Source organism: Tubulanus polymorphus, chromosome 2 (assembly GCF_964204645.1).
Source record: "Tubulanus polymorphus chromosome 2, tnTubPoly1.2, whole genome shotgun sequence".
NCBI lineage: Eukaryota > Metazoa > Nemertea > Palaeonemertea > Tubulaniformes > Tubulanidae > Tubulanus > Tubulanus polymorphus.
This window is the reverse complement of record NC_134026.1, coordinates 9,914,831-9,934,606: the sequence shown is the minus strand read 5'-3', so window position 1 is coordinate 9,934,606 and position 19,776 is coordinate 9,914,831. Positions and strand designations below refer to the sequence as shown.

The 19,776-nt window shown below is 35.9% G+C and overlaps 1 protein-coding gene across 1 annotated transcript in view; it reads right to left on the bottom strand.

Annotated features, from left to right (window-relative positions):
* Positions 1–19,776, bottom strand: part of LOC141898894 (uncharacterized) — a 35,138-nt gene that overhangs the window by 9,810 nt on the left and 5,552 nt on the right. The window contains exons 3-13 of the mRNA XM_074785039.1: positions 17,345–17,456; positions 15,824–15,981; positions 12,111–12,274; positions 11,671–11,809; positions 9,392–9,474; positions 8,504–8,723; positions 6,698–6,843; positions 5,907–6,063; positions 5,249–5,386; positions 2,094–2,258; positions 792–870 (exon numbers count right to left, since the gene is read on the bottom strand). Of these exons, the coding sequence (XP_074641140.1) occupies positions 792–870; positions 2,094–2,258; positions 5,249–5,386; positions 5,907–6,063; positions 6,698–6,843; positions 8,504–8,723; positions 9,392–9,474; positions 11,671–11,809; positions 12,111–12,274; positions 15,824–15,981; positions 17,345–17,456 (1,561 nt within the window). The remainder of the gene's footprint in view (positions 1–791; positions 871–2,093; positions 2,259–5,248; positions 5,387–5,906; positions 6,064–6,697; positions 6,844–8,503; positions 8,724–9,391; positions 9,475–11,670; positions 11,810–12,110; positions 12,275–15,823; positions 15,982–17,344; positions 17,457–19,776) is intronic.

Sequence of the window (19,776 nt, the reverse complement as noted above, 5' to 3'; positions counted from 1 at the left end):
AGCTTTGGAAGTTCTTCAATATGGTAACCATTTTAACCAATGCGCAGTTGAGCTCAATGTCTCATTTCTCTCACAGAATTTGGACACATCAGATTCAGCATTTCTCAAAATCTGTTACTTTCCGAACACTTAAGTCCTCGGTTCATGCTGGTGGTGTTTTGAATACCTTGGTTTTACAATTCCACACAGAAAAGAAAGTGAGATCTGGTGATTCAGTGATTTTAAACCAATGTCTCAAGTGGCAGCTATTCATTTAACAATAAATGTACACAATGGAGCTATCCTTAAATATTTCTTGTTTTGGTTCAAGTCTATTTTCTTAGGCATTCAAAAACATGGTAGTGTTCAGCCATGCATGGCTTATCATTGCAACTCAATATTACCAAAAGGCCAGCACCACTACATTCGGTAGTGTACTTCACTTTTGATATGGATGATATATACAGACAGAACAGCTGTACTTCACTTTTCAGACATCAGATGTAGTCTCTGACATCATGCCATGTCCCTCTACATCAGGATATTTAAGGAAAATTGGCAAAAAAGGCTGAAATTTTAGGGAGGCACCAAAAATTAGGAATTGTAGGGTCGTTTGCATGCCTGGAACAAATCATTTGTGTATGAAACCCCCATGGATACAATATTTATGTACATAAGGTAGAAGGTAATCATCAAAAGAAATATGCGTACACTATGCGTACACAAGCTATTAGGATCATCTAAACTTCCTCAAATTTTAATGGACATTCCCAAATGATGTGATTTCATTTTTCATCAGTTTCAATAATTACCATATTCCAAACGATGTCAGCATGACCAGAAAAACAACTGCTCCACAAGCTATTAAACCAATTTCAATATCTGTGATTCCTGCAACAAGTCAATAAAAGAGTCAACTGCATGGCATTAACAGTTATAACAAACTGGGGACACCATGCCTTCTTTGGAAGAGGTTTGAACTGTTTGAAAATCTGAGGATTTCTGTATTCATAGAAAGTGGTGAACTTAAATGCTCACTACAAGATGCCAATATAAATGCTATTAATTTCACCATTGAATGCAATCCAATGAGTGTATGCAGAAGCCAATGACCTTAAAAATCAACACAATTATAGAAAGTATCACAATCTACAACTACTGCTATCGATTGTGATCACAAAATATTCATAGGTACCTATAAAAATTGAAATATAGCTGCAAAGCAGCGACAACGGGTTTCTGCCTTGCTAGTTTAAATGTCGCACTCGGAAGCGCACAAATATTTCACCAAATAATTTCTATCAGTTTTTAACACATGACTATTTTGAAGAAGCACAATCCGGGATATGTGGATCCACACTACCACGTAAAAAGTACTGATTTACCTTGTTTGGTGCTTTCATAGTTCTGTTGGGAGTTGCATTAACTAATCGTATCCATTGGCATATGGCACTTATGTCTATATGTACTTATACCATGTTTTTGATGTGATCCAGCTTTGAAACTGAACTAAACCACGAGTGCATTCGTGAAGCATTTTGATTATATCGCTTCGATCACTAAAAATCTTGATTTGTTTTATTTTGGTCCTGGGCCACTGTTGATACTAGATTTTAAGGACTTCTTAATCCATATAAAAAAAAGCAATGATAGACACAAAACCTTGAAAAATTCTAATCACTTATTCCAAGAGAAAAATATATTAGTAAAATATATTTTTCCCATAAGATTTCATTGCATCCTCTTTAAGAGGTGAAGAGCACCATGCCGTATGCTCACCCCATGGGTCAGATGGTATTTAGAATTCTCATGGGAAAGATCAATGCTCTACATAAAATACATTCACAGTTTTAGGTCAAAATTCACATTTTTGGAATCAAAAATGGCTGCTATTCGGCTACTTTCAAATTAAAGAGGGTTCATATCCATGCCACTATACACATAACGTGAAAAATTTAGGATTTATCTTAATTGGTGTTTTAGTTATTGCAGTGACGCAAACTCCACGCAGATGCAGATACCATGCAACGAAAACCATATCCCACGCTACTTCATCCAGCCAATGATTAATGTCACTGAAAACAAAATTATGCAAGACAGTTCAAGCAAAATACCTGTAGTTCTTTCAGTGCCTTCATAGGAACAATCAAGATTGCGATCATTATCAGACACGAGTGGAATGACTTTCAGATGGTAGTTTGTCTTCGGGCGAAGATTACCAAGTTGATATGTTAAACCTCCAGAATGGTCAGCCGGAACGCGCACTGGATCCCGACTTTCTAAATCAAAAAGAATAAGTAAAAAAAAATAAGCCTTGTACACTAGAAAATTCTTTTTATCAGTTAATCATTCACATTCATCATTTGAGATCCAGGTTTCACAGATTTCGATCTCACTACTTTACTATTTTTCATAGTCATTTAAGTAATTTGAAAACTAACACTTCAAAACTCTACAAAAACTTAAATTTAAAAAATAAATTTCTACAGCCTTTACAAAAATTATAAATATTATTTGTTTTTCGATTCAAGTTTCACGCTGCAGAAGAGTTTTGATAGATTACATCACAAATCTTTCACAAACATTATTTTTAAGTTTTAAAATAGGATGGATGAGTAAATATTCTAATTTCGTGACCAAAGCCGCTACCAATACGAGGTGTATTTCAAGCAACGAATAGAAATCATTCCTGAGGCTAATTCTGTCTTCTAAGATTCATCAGTTCATAAGTCAAAATATCTGTGGTATTAGATCTAACCATGATCTTACTTACTTTCACTAAATGATAATCCAAAATGATGATTTATACATCCGTGTTCCTTGCTGTCTACTAGAAAATGCCATGGATTGCTATTCAAATCCTATTTTTTGCGCTTAGTTTGAACGAATGTGGTCTGTTCAACAGCTAATTATAATCATTGATATGTAGACTTCCAAAATCAAGAGGCATTTTGTCTGAATTCAGATGCCAAATAGGTATAAAATTAAGTTGAATTGCTCTTGTAGCTTATTTCCTATTCATTTCTATGGACATCATTTCCGAGCCATCCATTTAGTGACGTAGTTCTATTAATAGACACAGTACCACGCGTTCAGCAGAAGCAATGTATACACTGAACAGGTACCCCAACATCTAAATCATCAATTCTGACTAGATTGAAAAGATTTTTCCAATTATGAAATCACCTAGCCTTGTTGCATACTATTATCTATCGTTTAGTGTAAAAAGTAGAAAATCTTTAAAAAAGCATCAGTTACCCTTTAAACATAAAATTTTTTCATCAGAATAAATGACTGGTACGCGCATAGACGATACAAAAATTCAAATACATGTATTTTCATATGAATACATAAATCAGTAGATCACCTTCAAAACTAATACAAGAGCCTGAAGGGACACTATGGCCAGTCTGTAATATTTGCTTTTCATAAAAGAAGCAATCTGTGGGTTATATTTTTCAAAATACACTTCCCGTTCAATATAATTTAAAAATTACAATCATGTTCTATTAAGTAGCTTAGAGGGATTGATTAATTAAGTTGGATCTGATGTAATTTTGTTCAATAAAATAAAATTGAATTTGTTTGCATAATAAAATTTGATTGAATTTGCAATTCGAGCACATGCCTACTTAGTATATTGAGGTCATCCATCCTATATGAGAAAAAGATATTTTCCCAACCCTTGCGCAATTGTCAAGGATGAATTTTTGTAGTAGAAATAAAAATTCCTCCCAAAAACCAAATTAACTTTTCACCGAAATCCATCTTGAAATACAATTCTATATCTTAAAATAAAACCTGGACCCAATCATAGAGAAGGCTTTGCTCTCTGATTGGCTTCTTAAAACTGATATTTTGCATTCAGATTTTCATGAAAAACCTCCAGTAAATCCTTTTTCAAAATTAGAGGCCCTTTTTCAAAATTAAGCTTCCAAAGAATTGGAGAATGGATAATGCTTCAATGCATAATTTGTATGAATAGATGCTCAGTTGCCCGGTGAAAAGGTCCTTCATCTGGAAACTATGTCAGTCAAATTTGCTCAGTTTCTATAGTGATAGGCTCAGCTTACAACTAGATTACTCTGGTAATTGCATCGTTAGTCTTAGTGACATTGATGACAGAGTATAAAACAACACTGAATGCACAAGGGCTACTCCAGCATTGAGTGCAGTTAGCTATTTCTAGATTTAAAACACTTACGATTACTTCGTGAAATGGATATTGCCGAGAAGAAACTCAACAAACATGAACAAGAAATGAAATGTGAGCAACTTTCAAAAACCCTACACTGGCTCACCTCAGTAGATGTGAGCAACTTACAAAACCCAAAAAATGCTCATGAGCAACTGTATGAGCAAGTTACAAAAATAGGCAGTTTATAAACCTGATTCAAACGATGGGTGAAGACTGACTTTTTACAGATAATTAGATCGAAAATAAGGACGCCAAAAATATCAAGGAAAAAACATCTTTTTTCGAATTATGAATGGAAACACATAGGCCTACCTATCTTCAGTATGAAGTTTTTTGGCAGAATTGTAGAGAATCCGTGCTCCAAGTAATCAAAAAAGCCTAAGATGTCCCCCCTTGTTTGAATCCAGAAGTTTTCATGAAAATCTGTCTATTGATACGATCTCCATCACACATGACGATTCATCATGAATATGGTAGCGGGTTGTCCCCACTGATGACTCTCCACGTGATTGACACTCAATATCCACGCTCCACGTTCATGGTGTGACGATTTCTATACACTGTGTATGAAGTTTGTTAGACAATTTATTTTCGTAAATTGAACAATTTCCAAGTTCCCAATTTTACTGCCCTTCTATAAAATTCACTGCTTTTTACGGCCAGCTGCAACGAACACTGGCAGTTGAATCATTTGCAGTTTCCAGGAAAACTTGAACTAGGCCACGCGCGAGGCGCGCCTTTCATATACATGCACAGATCAATACATCACATAGCAGAGAGTATATGTGTCTAGCACGTGTGTGAAGCATGAATATACGTAAAAGGGCATTTGTTCTTCCGAAACGAAATGTAGTTCCAACAACAAATAAATTACTAAATTGATAAATAAGCAACGGATTCTGATGAAATTCAATAGGGTTAGAGCTTTTGTTACTGCATTGAATGTTTTAAAAGTTCCGAAGAGAAACTAAGCCTCGTTTGGAAGTTATTTTGTACCAAAGGAAGAAAGTTTCATATGTGATAACAAAATGGACTTCGCTAGAGCGAAAGTCCATAAAAATCTCAACCAACCTTCAGAAGCGTTTTCTTTATATTCAATTAGATAATCTTTTACTCTTCCCTTCGACTCTTCGCACGTATATTTAAAAACGTTAATCATTATTGCATGGTCGTCCCCTTTCAGTTGAACGTCAGGTTTCTTCTGTGGCACTAGAAATATTTGGAAATCAAATCCCTTATGATAAGAATAATACATGTATGAACATTTGTTGGACTGTGATGGGAGGGTTACTGGTGTTTGGCATGCATTTGCCTGAACAAAAATGTTTTTGTTTTCGAAGACTTTGATGTGCGTTTCACTTCAGAGTTGCAGATCAATAGATTTCCAAAGGATTGGGTCAACAAGATGGTTGAGACATTGACAAACAAGTAAAAGGATTTTATATTCAATTTGCACTTCAACTGGAAGCCATTAGTGATTCTGACTGGAGTAATATACTCCATGGCACATGATTTTGTACAAGTTACGACCTATTCAACAAGTGCATAAACTGAATATGAGGGTAGAATTCTTCCTAGTTCTAGTCACCCAGATAGCACCAATTTGACCAATTACAGTTGAAGATAAAAACTATTACCATTGAGGATAAAGTTTGTTTAGTTGCCGTTATCCCAGGCAATATTTTTGAAATTTTGAGTTTTAAATTCTGTATTCACATGTGTACATTACCTTGTCCAATAATATAATTGCAATCAGACCAGACAATTCCACTTAGCAGTCCGCGAGTTTCTTGACTTATTCCGAACAAATGCTTATCATATTCATCCGATATGTGAATGGTATCTGATGATCTGTCTGCCGAAATGGCTTTATAATGCATCACTCCCTGTAGCAAATGAAAATAAAAACTGACTACCTGGGACATTGATTATCCTCAAAACCTATTAAATGAACAATAATTAATGAAACTAAGATGGCCACTGACTGCATAACAATTGACTGAACCAAAAATCCATCTGATATGTTAAAGATCTCTTCCCAATGTAAACCCATTAAAAGTTTCAATGTAATATGACAATAAATGTATATACATAAATGATAGAAATACATACAGTATATGACAGTATATACATAAATGATAGATTACAAATTTTGTATTATAAACTCATTCATATGAACTCAAAACATTCTGGCAACATTGCTACTTAGATTTCAGCTAGTCACTCTCAGGTTTTATTTCCTTAAGATATCATTAACAGTGCATTTCTTTGGTATCCTTTTATGGGAAAACGTTTAATGAATTGCATCCAAGTAATTCAGGTTGCAAGAATTACAAAATGTATCAGGTCATCTGTTAAAAATCAACTGAGATAATCTGGAACTGATATGCTAAAGTGAGTGCGAGTGGAAATTTGTGGAAATCGTAAAGGTGGACAGGTAGAAAATTTCTCAGAATTATGATTTTTATGTACGTATCAAATTAGCACTTTAGATTGGATCTTGCCTTATAAACAACGTACCGAACATTGTTTAGTATTTAAACTACCCTGACACCAGTAGATATAGAATGCATCTGTATGACCGCAACACATGTGGTTCCAGTGCAAATGAACACGTTGAGCAGATCGTGACACAGCTTCTGCGTAGAAACCTATCGTTTGTAATGCTGAATGAAGAAATGATCATGCTTAATATTTACTACAAGGATCATGCTACATTTAAGGACTTTTGGAGGAGCATCGCAGTAGAAAATGTAAAAATGCAATATCTAATGGTTTAACCTGTTAGAATTGATAGGCATTAATAACCGTTACTAATGCCTAGCAACATAAAGAGGACACTTTATGTATTTTTGCTAGCAATTCTACCAGGATATTGAGAAAATGCTCAACAATAAGCAGGATTTATGTTAGTGGAAGGAGAAACATCACATGTATTCCATATAGAAGCCCTGAGATGACATTCTGGGTTCATCAGTTCGCAAGTTCCGACTTCCTTAGTTCATAAGGTTAGAGCTCATCTGCGATACTATTATGAAATTATGCTGCTAAAAACAATCCTATTTTGAAGAGGCTACAAATGTAGCCTCTTCATCATGAATCGCCTACAAAAATGCAGGATGTGCCTTATCAGCCGCCATAGCTAATGAATATGTTTTATTGCTGATATGTTGTAAAATTTGGGGTTTCCGTAATTCTGATAGGAATTTATAACGTATTCACATCCACCAAATTTCATGAAAATCAATGTAGAATTATAGGCCGTATTGCACTAACAAAAAATTCAAGATGGTTGCCCTCGCAGCCATATCCGATGGCAAAAATTCTCTATTTTCAATAGTGGCAGCATCTTCCCTACCCCAATCCTAACACAATGATTCGTCGAAACTTATCAAGAATTGTTGGCTATATTGGGGTAACAAGAAATTCAAGACGGCTGCCCTGGCAGTCATATCTAATGGCCGAAATTTTCAATCAGGGTGGACATCTTACCTGCCCTAATCCTAACTGGGTCTCATGAAGATCCATGAAGAATTGAAGGCTCTATCACGCTAACAAGAAATTCAAGATGGCTGCCCTGGCAGCCATATCTGATGGCCGATAACATCCATTTTCAATAAGGGTGGACACCTCACTTGCTCCAATCCTCACGCCAAATTTAAGAAATATCAAGAATTGCAGCCTATATCGCGCTAATGAGGTGTCATGGTACAGCTGGACGCCGCATGGGCGAAAGAGCCTTAACTTGCAAGGGGCAGAATCATCTCATAGAACCATGTGTTTCCGTTTCATACTTTGGTATTGAAAACTTCATATTACCCACTACAGTTCAGGAGTTATTTTTAATGAATTTTATAAATAAGCAAGAATGAAATGAGACTATTGTCTTATAAGGTATAATTACGCTTAAAATATTTGTTGCAGCCATGGAGTTTCCCAGTGATATCTCGTGGTTGGCGCTTAGCTATTGCATAGTCAAAATTGACCAATGAGCTTTGAGAATGACGCCGAGTTAGTTCACATTTTCAGGCAATCAGGAATTCTGTCATTCCCGTGTGTCTGAGTACAAATATCTTACAGTGAAAAGGAAGAATCAGCTACGAGATAACTCGTGGTGGCAATGGGGGGAGTAACGGGAGGGCATTAGCGGAGTAACCGCAACTATGAGTTACCTCGTAGTCGGCTGCGAAAGTGTTAAATCTGAACTGAGTTGTCTAAATACCAACAAGTTTTTCAAATGAGCAGCATTTTATAATAACAAAAAATTCACCGATTTTATGTTTCAATATTTTTAGAGCAGGGAGTAGATCCAAAGCTTATACTTACACTTAGGGTTAGCAGTTTGGATAAAGAAAGATGACGGTTGAAGGCTGTCATTCCTTCCCACTTTATTTTGAAGTTCTATGAGCACAGTGTACGATTTATCCACTCGGAGCTGGCTTATGGTGAAAGAAGTTTTATCGCTGGCCAATAGCATTGAACCGTGCGTACTGACGTTCACCACATACTGATGTATCGGTGCATGAATTTCGCGAATATGTGGCGGCTGGAAAATTATACAAAATTTGTTAAACCAAACCACTGATAAGCAAGTCAAGTAACTAGCACCTACCCAACAAAGTTTGCCTTTAAATTGAAACAAGACCAAGAATTAGAAAGAAAAACTTTGCATGCAGTGAAGTTTGGTCTCAATTCTATGAGCCATAAAAAATGTTATGCAAAAATGGCACATAGAGTCAAAATGTCACTACTCACATAACTTTTCTTTCGGATTTTGGGTTTTCAAAGTATAGAGTGACTTGTCTATGGAACCTTTTATTTATCTTTGTCTGGGATGCCACGCCATATCGGTCTATATCAATTGTAGGACTCTACAACTTTACAAATGCCAGTCATTGTATTCACAAAATGCAGGGGGCGTCACTAGAATTTTTTAAAGGGGGTCAGAATTAAAACAAGCAGATTTACATGCCATATTTCATGCTGTATCTGCTGAGCGCCGAAGGCAAACAGGCATTTCTGAATTCTTGAAATTTCTTTAAATGTTCTTAATTTTTTAAATTTGAAGCTTGAGAGGAATTATTATGGTTTTAAAAAGGAGGTCATCCACAAATGACAAGTCATCAAATAATTACGACAGAGTTTCTAAAAAAGTTCAGAGCAAACACAGAGCCGATGGAATTTTCTTTAAAATTATTTCAGTTAATAACTTACCTCGAAAAAAACAGTCATACTTCCTAAATTCGCCCCAGCTGAGAAATAATAATAGCCAACAATAGTTGGATTCTTTCCTGGAACTACAAAAAACAGCACTCTAACATTTAACTACAATGATTGATCATTTAACCCTTTTCAGCACTGGCCATATACCCACCCATTGTACTGACCCAGATATTCTTATTTTGGGTGATAATATTAGCACTCGAGGTATGCAGATACTGTAAGAGTTATGAAAGGGGTGCTGAACCCACAGTAGGGCACCATAGCGGGCAAACATTTTCTATGTTAATCGTGTATATCACGTGATCTAATTAACACATATTTTTTCAGAAAAAGCTAAAAAAAAATTTGAATATCCTACCAATTGCTATACATAGCCTATTTTGCAATATGTTCTGATGATTATCTGAGAATTTGATGGTAAAATTCCCATAGATAAAAAAATTATGGCTGTTTTAGTGTAGCAAGGTAGTCAGCGCAAATGCAACAAGAAAATTGATTTTAAATATAGCTGCAAAGCAGTGATAATGGGCTTTCTGCACAGTCTTAGAATCCTGTTCAACAGTTAACACAGTTTTATAAGAGGTAGGTTGACAGAGTCAATTACACCTACTTGAAACTGTGGACAACTGGACCAGATGGTCCTATTTGACTCTGGAAAATCGACTGTTAGGCCATAATCACTCTTTATGGATTTTAAAGTTCATATCAAAATATAGCTGCAAAGCAGCGATAACGGGTTTTCTGCACAGTCTTAGAATCCTGTTCAACGGTGGATTTCGAGAAAGCATTTGATAAGGTACAACATCACCCATGACTTAACAGGCTATTAGGAGTAGTATCAATGATAGGTCGCTCAAATGGCTCAGCAGTTATCTCTGAAAGAAAATATGTGGCCGAAATCAACCGAACGCCTCATCTTGGAATAAGTCAGTCTAACTAGTAGAGTCACGCAAGGTAGTATCCTAAGTCGTCTTCTCTTTTATGTCCTGATAAATGAAATACACAGTAATCCAAAATGTACCGGACCGAGTAAATTTCCAAAATGACCTAAACACGCTGTGTTCCGTACATGCCCAGAAAAGGCATGATATGGATATTGGATAAAAGAAAACCCGGGTTTAGATTATACCTTTGTGTTCGAATGAGATTATTTTGTTCAAATAAAGATTACTCATTAAAATGAACAGACTGTTAAGTTCCACCAAAATTTTGCTCTTTGGAACGAAAAATGCTTCGATGAAACAATATATCTGTTCGAACAAAAAAAACTTAATGTTCTGAAATATTGTTCGCATGAAAACAATTCTGTTTGATCGAACAATAAGCTATTTGTTCGAACGAAAACTTTTCTTCATTCTGACAAAAACATGTTCGAATAAAAAGCTATGTTATTGTTGAGATGAAAAACTTTTTGTCCCGCCAAAAAAATTTGGTTGAGCGATAACAATTTTTTTCGAACGAATGTTTGAATAGAAATAAATCTGTTCGATTCGTCATTACACCAGCATCCCCATGTCAGGGTCTTACTTTTATATCAGACTTCCACATCGTGTATACATCTGCCATTTAGACCGAATAATCCGATTTACTCATCATTTCTATTCATGCCTGCCACTTCTGATATAGCCTAATCATACATCCATTACTATTACATTACGTCTTCTCATGATATTCAATGCAATATAATATATCGAAGTTCAAATAGGGCTCACTATATAATCACAGGAAGACATTCTACATCTTTATCAATAATATTTTGCCAAATAGCTTGTATGTGTACACATAGACCTGTGACGTTTGCCTTTAACGTTTTTACAAGGCGTCAAAAATTTATTAATCAATATTGATCCACAAAATACATTTCAAAACGACTATTATTCAATATCGAACGTTAGCAGAAATATATCGAAGAAAATGTTTAATCACTCAGCAATCAAGGGCATTACTTTATCTGTGCTAAATTTGTAAATGTTCAGAAAAATATTTGTAATGTGTGTTAAGCTTGCTATGTTCTTTTTTCATGCACCTTATAAATAGGTACAAAACAAATGCCAAGCCCATCAGAGGTTTTCTCTGGCGAAAAGAAAAACAAAATACAGAAATTCAGGGCCTGTTCAATTTTATCTCAAGATTATCCCCCCCCCTGTAGATTAAAATCAATCCTCATTCATATCAAATCAACGTTATGCTATGGAAGTCGTTTGATTTATTAAGCAGACCATATGGGTGGTAGTCTGTCGCTCATCAATCATTCAAAATGTAATACTTACTATCTGGTGGCATCTGGAATGAGTGTAAAGCTGGACGTCCATCCAGATGACCGTTCACGACAATTGCTATAATTTCTATCTCATAACGACCGTTTGGATAAAGATTGGACAGGTGGACATTCGTACCCTCTGTCTCTAGCTGAAATTAAGAGCACATATGTGAAACCTAAAAATCAATCTTGAGTTTAACAGACATTATTTCAGATTATTGTTATGTAAAGGGGGCTAAAAGCTTTAATCAAAATTAATTAAAGATGAATTAAATTTTGATGCGAGTTGTCCTATTGCCATAGCTGGTGACTAGGGGTGTGAAGTTTTCTTCACTTTAGGTGTAGGCCTAACACGTTTCAACTATTTTGCTGATCGTCACATGGAAGTACAGTACTTTTTCTATTTCCTCAAAATTAACTATTACAGTCAAACAAATCTTCTTCACATACCGGAACCTTTCCTCCATCATCTATAATATCCCAAGGACATTCGTATCTTATTCTATACTTGACTTTGATGTCAGGTTTATATCGTAAGACAGGCTTCCACGATACAATGGCAACAGTTGGCGATATTGTGTTAACTTGAATATCCGAAACGTTTCTTAGAACAGCTGAAAATAGAATTATGCATACGTTTCTCTTTTTTCTTCAAGCTGTTGACCGGCCCCAGTAAAAATGGCAGTTCAAATGTATGGGTGTTGGAGTTTTGTGCATTTGACAAAATTTTGGCCGGCGTATAACCTAAACCAAGCTCACAGAAATACACAACTCACCAAAAAATATCCTAGAAAAAAACATACATATATCTGGTCTGCCATCTAACCGTGTCTCCCACTTACATCAATATGGCAGATGAGGGAAGACAGATGATTTTGACGACTGTTTGTGGAGTAAACAAAAATACCACAATTTATGTGTATTCATTCATTAACTTAGAGTTTTGGGATTTTGTCGAAATGCTATCATCAGAGAAATGAGAAACGTTTTCCTTTTTAGAAATAGTTACAAGTTCTCAGTTGCTTGTAAGTTATACAGTTATTATGGTAATGATTGAGTTGAAATCTAATTCTGAAAACAACTACAACTATGATTTAACTGCTTTCACTTTAATTGCTTCCCTGTGATTGTGGTCCATGTCAGATGTTTTATAGGTACCAGGGTCCTGTAGCAAATAACCTTCAAAAATGAAAATGAGGTCTATGTTTCATGAGGTTGATCTTTTTAAGTCTATTATTAGGGAGGACAATAGGGGTAATAGATTCACGTTTTCACTACTAATACTGCACTACTAATACTACTGTTGCTGCAAAAATTCAGTTTCATGCCAGAAATCTGAGAAAATCATATTTCACATGCAAAAAGCCATTGGCAACTGACCGGTCATCAAGTCAGTGACAAGAGTTGCAATTCACTAGAAACAGACATGAAGATACAGTACAGTCAAGAAGAACGAGAGAAATCCCACAATAACGAAGCCAAGAATGAAAAATTCTATATCAGAATGATTATATTTGAGGAGCGTCTTTCGGCTAACAACTGTTAGCCATCATCAGGCGTACTGAGAACAAAATAAAATAACAGGATATTTATACAAGAATATGACAAATGATAGAGATTAAAGGATTAGATTAAAGTAATTAAATAATAATTTGCCATAGGCAAAGTGGTTTACCTTTCTACTATCTAGAAGAACGTACAATTATACATGTATTCATTTTGATTTCCACTTGCGTCGTGGCTGCTAGTTTTGGTTTAGATATGTCCAGAAAACTATAAGGGCTCTGGGAAGCATGACACAAAATTTGATATTGGCTGTGATTTAGCAATTCTTTGTATTTAGCATAAAAATCCATGAAGCCAATTAAACAGTTCCAAAATTCTCATTTTATTCTCACTAAGTTATATAATATTTTAAGGTTACCTTAAAATATTAATGTAAGTATCCATCGACGAAGTATCTAACGAAGTTAAAAGAGGGGCACAGTTATTTATAGTTGCCACAGAAATAGTTCAAATGATTATCCACGACAATAAAGCGTTCCTAATAAAGCTTATTTCAATTAAAAACTTCCAAATTAGGAACAGACAGCGTATGACAGTATTTATAATACGCGCTAGGAGAGTGCAGTAGTGCAACGCGCGGTAATACGTGAAAACAGAGTATACATACACTTTGCCGTGCACTGCGGTGTGTATGTACGTACGTTAGATATATGGATTACATACCAGCTGATTTACGTAGTGCGCAGATTTTAAACGTGTGTACGCACTGTTACGCGAAGAATGCCAATATACCGCAAAAACATCGGCAATAGCAAATGAAAAAGCGCACACGTGTGGAACCAATTAACTCTCATTTCAACAAAAATGATGCCAAACATTTGTCGACTGCCTCTCTCCAAAAACGCCGGGCTCTCGGAATGACGCCATCGTCTATTACTCTTTCAAAGAAAGAATGTATTTTGTACAAGTCAGTCGATCAAAATAAGACAATGACAAGACAAAGCTGGGCTAGGGCTATAGAAATTGCCACACTTACTAAGTTCGAGATACTAAAGTAGATAGCCGACTCTATTATAATCCTCACAACCGAACAAACTAACAGCGAACTAAGCTCGGCACAAATAAAAAATGAATTGCTCGCCATTTTGTGTCTCCCGAAATTACGTCAGAGGTGCCGAAATTCCCGGAAATTACGAGAATTTCCCGTATTCACGTCGGAAACTCAAATATAGGTCAACACAAGTAACTTATAGAAAGCGAAGAATTTTCGATGTTTTTCGCGTTTTTCTCGAAAAATATTGCATCATCCGTTCGAAGCTTACCAGCCTGACCTCCGCCCATCAATTCTACTTGCTTCACGATATAAGACAACCCCGTAAGTATTACCACTAAATTTTGTGCCGCGATTTAACATACTCTAGGCAGACTGCCAACCAACAGCCATAACATAGGTAAACCAAAAAACCGGAACACTAAGGAAGAAAACAAAGAAGGCAAACGACAAACTATAGGGGGTTAAAGTAATCTAAAAACAAAGCCCAGAGGGGTCAAAGGCAGACAAACTAAGGGGTAATCAGACAAAAACAAAAGGCAAGAACATCAAAGGGATAATCAAGTAATGAGTGAGGGAGGGAGTGAGTGAGTGGAAGTGTCAAACGGAGGAAAACAAGCGAACGGGATTAGAATAATGGGGGTACAAGTGAAGCGAGAAATTTAGAGATCAATAGAGATCAAAAATGTGAGAAAAACCGTTATTCAAATTAAAACATTTATCCATATTTTCAATAATAAGGGCAGATTCCATAATGTGACGTTTGGTTTTATCGGGACAGGGAACGATTATAGCGGCATTATCAAAATCAAAATTGTGACTAGTTTCATAAACGTGATTAGCTACTCCACTCTCGGGTTTGAAGTTTTTGACGTCATTTCTATGTTCTCTGAGGCGCTTGTTCAAATCACACCCAGTTTCACCAATATATATTTTATTACAGACTTTATAAGGGATTTTGTATACACCAATGTTCAAAGGTTCCGTTTTGCAGGAATTGTGAGTTAAGTTATGACTAAGTTTGTTATTGTAAGTGAAAACGAGCTGTTTGTTAAGATGACGAGGGTTTTTGATTTTCCAAAGAAAGGAACAAAAGGTATGACGATGGGCTGTTTCTGAGGGCGCGAAACTCGAGAATTACAAAAATGGGTGCGACGGGCTCGAAAAAGAGCTTTATTCAAATGGTCATTAGGATAAGCTAACTTATTTAGAATATTCCTGATCTGGGTGAGTTCATCGTTGAGAAAAGGGGGGTCGCAAATCCTAAAAGCACAAAGAAAAAAGGTGACAATTTTTCTGGAAATATTATAATCATCTTAGGTCACAACTTCCGGACCCACATCTATTCCATTTACTCTCATCTATCGTCAACTGGTAACCGTCATTTTGAAAGCTAAAACAAGCTATTATGGTATTATTTTGAAGACAATTTAACCGACCACCAACTTGGTCATGACTTCCAAAGACTCTTAGTTTGACTAGCAATGTGGCATTTGCCTCTCACGAGATCAAAGGACAATTTTCATCTTCTACGAATATGCCTAAAAATCATGTGCCTTCAAATAACCAAAAACCCAATTCATTTAAACATAGAGATTTTACCTACCGATATCAGACGGATTGTAGCTGTAGTTCTCACTGACAGTTTCAAACAAATTGCCGCATTTCACTTTGAAATGGTAGACACCAGTTTGTGTGTAAACACTGTCCAACAAACACCAGTTTTTATTCAATGGACATTCTGTCCATTGAAACAATTTTGGGCTAGAAAATAAATAAGGTAAAGAAGTTTTACATGAGCTTACGCATGAAAATCCAGTGGAATCGCCAGAAGATTCCACTCTATGAAGCTTATTTTCGCTTTCACTTAAGAGCAGAATAGCGAATTCAGATTGACAAACAATTATTTTCTGGGAAAATGTTCGTTTTCCGCCAGCTTTACTAACATCTCAGTTGCGTCAAACATCCATAAGCTAGCCTTCAAAATGTGACATGAAATCCCATGAATTCAGATTGGCGAATACATGTAAACTAACTAGGGGTCCAGGGACACCATGCCCACTTGGGAAGTGGTTTCAAATGCTCAACAATCTATCAATTTCAATATTCAACGCCCCTGGTGACTATATACAAAAACCAATGGCCTTGAAACTCACCACAATTGTAGAACATGTGAGCAACTACAATTTTGTAATTGATTGTGATAACAAAATATGCCTCGTTACCAACTAAATATGGAAATACTAAGTTATTCTATTATCCAACGCCCCCTGCACCATATGCATAACCCAATGACCTTGAAACTCACCACAATTGTAGAACATGTCATGAACTACAAATTTGCAATTGATCAATTGAAGTTATCTTACTATTCAACGCCCCCCTGGTGACCATATAGAATAACTATGTCCTTAAAACTCACCACAATCATAGAACACGTTATGAGATACCACTTTGCTATTGATTGTGGTTACAAAATATGCATAGCTACAAATATAATATAATATATAAGTTATTGTATCATTCAACGCCCCCTGGTGGCCATTTTCGAAAACCAATGACCTTGAAACTCAAAAAAATCATAGAACACGTTATGAGCTACAACTTTCTAATTGATTGTGGTAACAAAATATGCTTAGGTTTCGATATAATGTGGACAAACTTTTTCCCACCTTCGAATGAGAACCAGTAGAAGCTACGGGCCAAAATTGACTTTTTTGGGCACTAAAAAGGTCATAGGACGGCCATCTTGAGTTCGATCGACCCATTTTTTAAATTATGCTGATGGGCCCTTGGGGGATTCAAATACATACGAAAGATCAAGGTAATTGATCAAAGCATTTTCAAAATTTCCCTCAAAAAGTTCAAAAATGTGTAAAGAGTGCTGGTTTTGGTGAACAACAATGGCTGCCAGTCCGCCATCTTGAATCTGACAGGGCCAGTTTTTGGGTGAAGATGTGTCTTGGGTAGATACATGTGTAACCCAAATATCAAGACATTACATTGAAGCGTCTTCAAAACTTCCCAAAATAACTGGATTCCGTCTACGGATGGACGGACGGACGACGGCCGAAAAGTGAACGCAATAGCCGCTGGGACTCAAGTCCCAAGTGGGCTAAAAACTTACCTCCAATTATAACTCAATGTGCAATTGGTTGTTGTTGTGCTAGTGTTGATGAAACACTGCATGGAATCATAGTTTTTTACTTCACAGTCGAGATTCTGTAACACTAGTTTACCTACAAAACATAGAGCAGAATAACAAATTTCAATATAGCTGCAAAGCAGCGATAACACATTTTCTGACAGCTGCCTCATAAGTATTCAAAATGACAGGAATTATAGAAAATTTCTTAGTTGGGTTGAAGGATAATTGCCATATTTTTTGACCATTCATTGAGTCTGTTTAAGTCTGATTGGAATGCTATAACGGTCATCTATACTTTTTATCCCCACATATAGTTTACGGTCATCCACAAAAGTTTCAAGCTGGTAGGAGCTTTGAATCTCTCAGAGATGTCATTGATAATGTTTAGAAATAATGCAGAGCCTTGAACCCCACTTAATATTCATCAGACAGAGCAGTCATAGCCTTCCCAGCTTGCTGTCATATCTGATATCCAAACTAGAATTTTACCTTGAATACCTATGCTGCATATTTTCTTACGTTCAAACGTTGGTGAGGCACCCTGTCAAATGCCTATTCAAAGTCAAGGGAAATCGAACCAACCTTTCCTTTTTTGTCGACTGTTTCAGTTCATTTCTCTAAAGGTTAGCCTGACAATTTCTTTTTGAGACAAAATAATGTTGCACTGGGGATATCATAGATTGTGTATTCAGACACTCTATTGTTATCAGAAAATAACATGAACGAGGGAAATTCATTCTTGATCTGCCCTTGACCATTTATTGATGAATAGTAAACTAATGTTAGATTATTGTACATCAATACCGGTACTCTCTCGATTTTCTAGGTTTCCATGTCTCGGCACTTGAGCAGAATTTTTTTGGTCAAATCCCTTATTATGGTCCATTTTTCATGAACAAAAAACACCTACAGAATCAGTGATCAAAAGTATTAAGTATTTCGCTTGAAAATTCTTTCGTCGGAACAAAATTTATTTCGTTCCAACCAATAATATTCTTTTCAATTGAACCAATTTGAAAAATCGTTAGAACAAAGTTGAAAAAACTTTTTTTTTTTCCAAACGAAAGGTTTTTCGTTCGAACAATTGTTCGATCGAACAGAATCGTTTTAATTTGAATAGAATTTTCTTGTCAGAACATTATGTTTTTCGTTCGAACAAGTATATTGTAAAAAGTTTTTTCTCCGAACCAAAAGTATTAAGTATTTTGTTCAATCGAACAGAATTGTTTTCATTCAAACATTCGTTCGAAAAAATTGTTTTCGCTCAACCAAATTTTTTTGCCGGGACAAAAAGATTTTCATTTCAACAATAACATAGCTTTTCATTCGAACACATTTTTTTGTCGGAATGAAGAAAGTTTTGGTTAAAAAAAAGCGTATTGTTCAACCAAACTGAATTGTTTTCACTCGAACTCGATTTTCTTGTAGGAACATTAAGTTTTTTTGTCGAACAGCGTGTTAAGTTCGTTTTGGAAATTTACTCGGTCTGGTATATTTTGGGTTACTGTGTATGTCATTTGTCAGGATATTAAACAGAAGACGACTTAGGATACTACCTTGCGTGACTCCACTAGTTAGACCGACTTATTCCAAAATGTGGCGTTCCGTTGATTTCGGCTACAAGTTTTCGTTCAGAGATAACTGCTGAGCCATTTGGGCGACCTATCATTGATACTGTTTCCTAATAGCCTGTTTAGTTAGTAATGTTAGTTGATGTTGTGCCTTATCAAATGCTTTGTCGAAATCCACCGTTGAACAGGATTCTAAGACTGTGCAGAAAACCCATTATCGCTGCTTTGCAGCTATATTTTGATATGAACTTTGATGCAGGCCAGTGTTGTTGATTAAGTAAAACATCCTGGTTTCAAATACATCACAACACATGAAAGTTCTATGATAAGAATAATTGTCTCTATCACCTATTGGGCTATATTTGACAACAAAAATTGCTTCAGCCTTTGCATAATAACCCATTTAGGCCTACATTTCATCCATCATTTTATCTTTCCATCATATCACCTATTTATTCACCATTCGATCTGTTCATTTATCTATCTTTTATCACTACATCATTGTTGAATAATCTTCAGTCTAATCACGATCTTTTCACTATGTTATCACCAGCTTTTCACTATCTTTTTATCATCATTACATCATCATTTTATCATTTTTCATTGTATATATATTTTGTTGGTTTTCGCCTGCCATATGCTGCACTCAAGAATCGCTTGAAAAAGACACCAATCTGCACCAGGCTTTAGCGATTGGTCGCTACCACAGGGGTCTCCTGTGTGCTATGACCGGAGATGAGAAACAATTATTTTTGACCAGTTTTCTGAGAGTTTATCAACACAAAGTGTTGGTGTGAACATCAGCATTTGTCCGAATATTATGAAATAATACATCGTCTT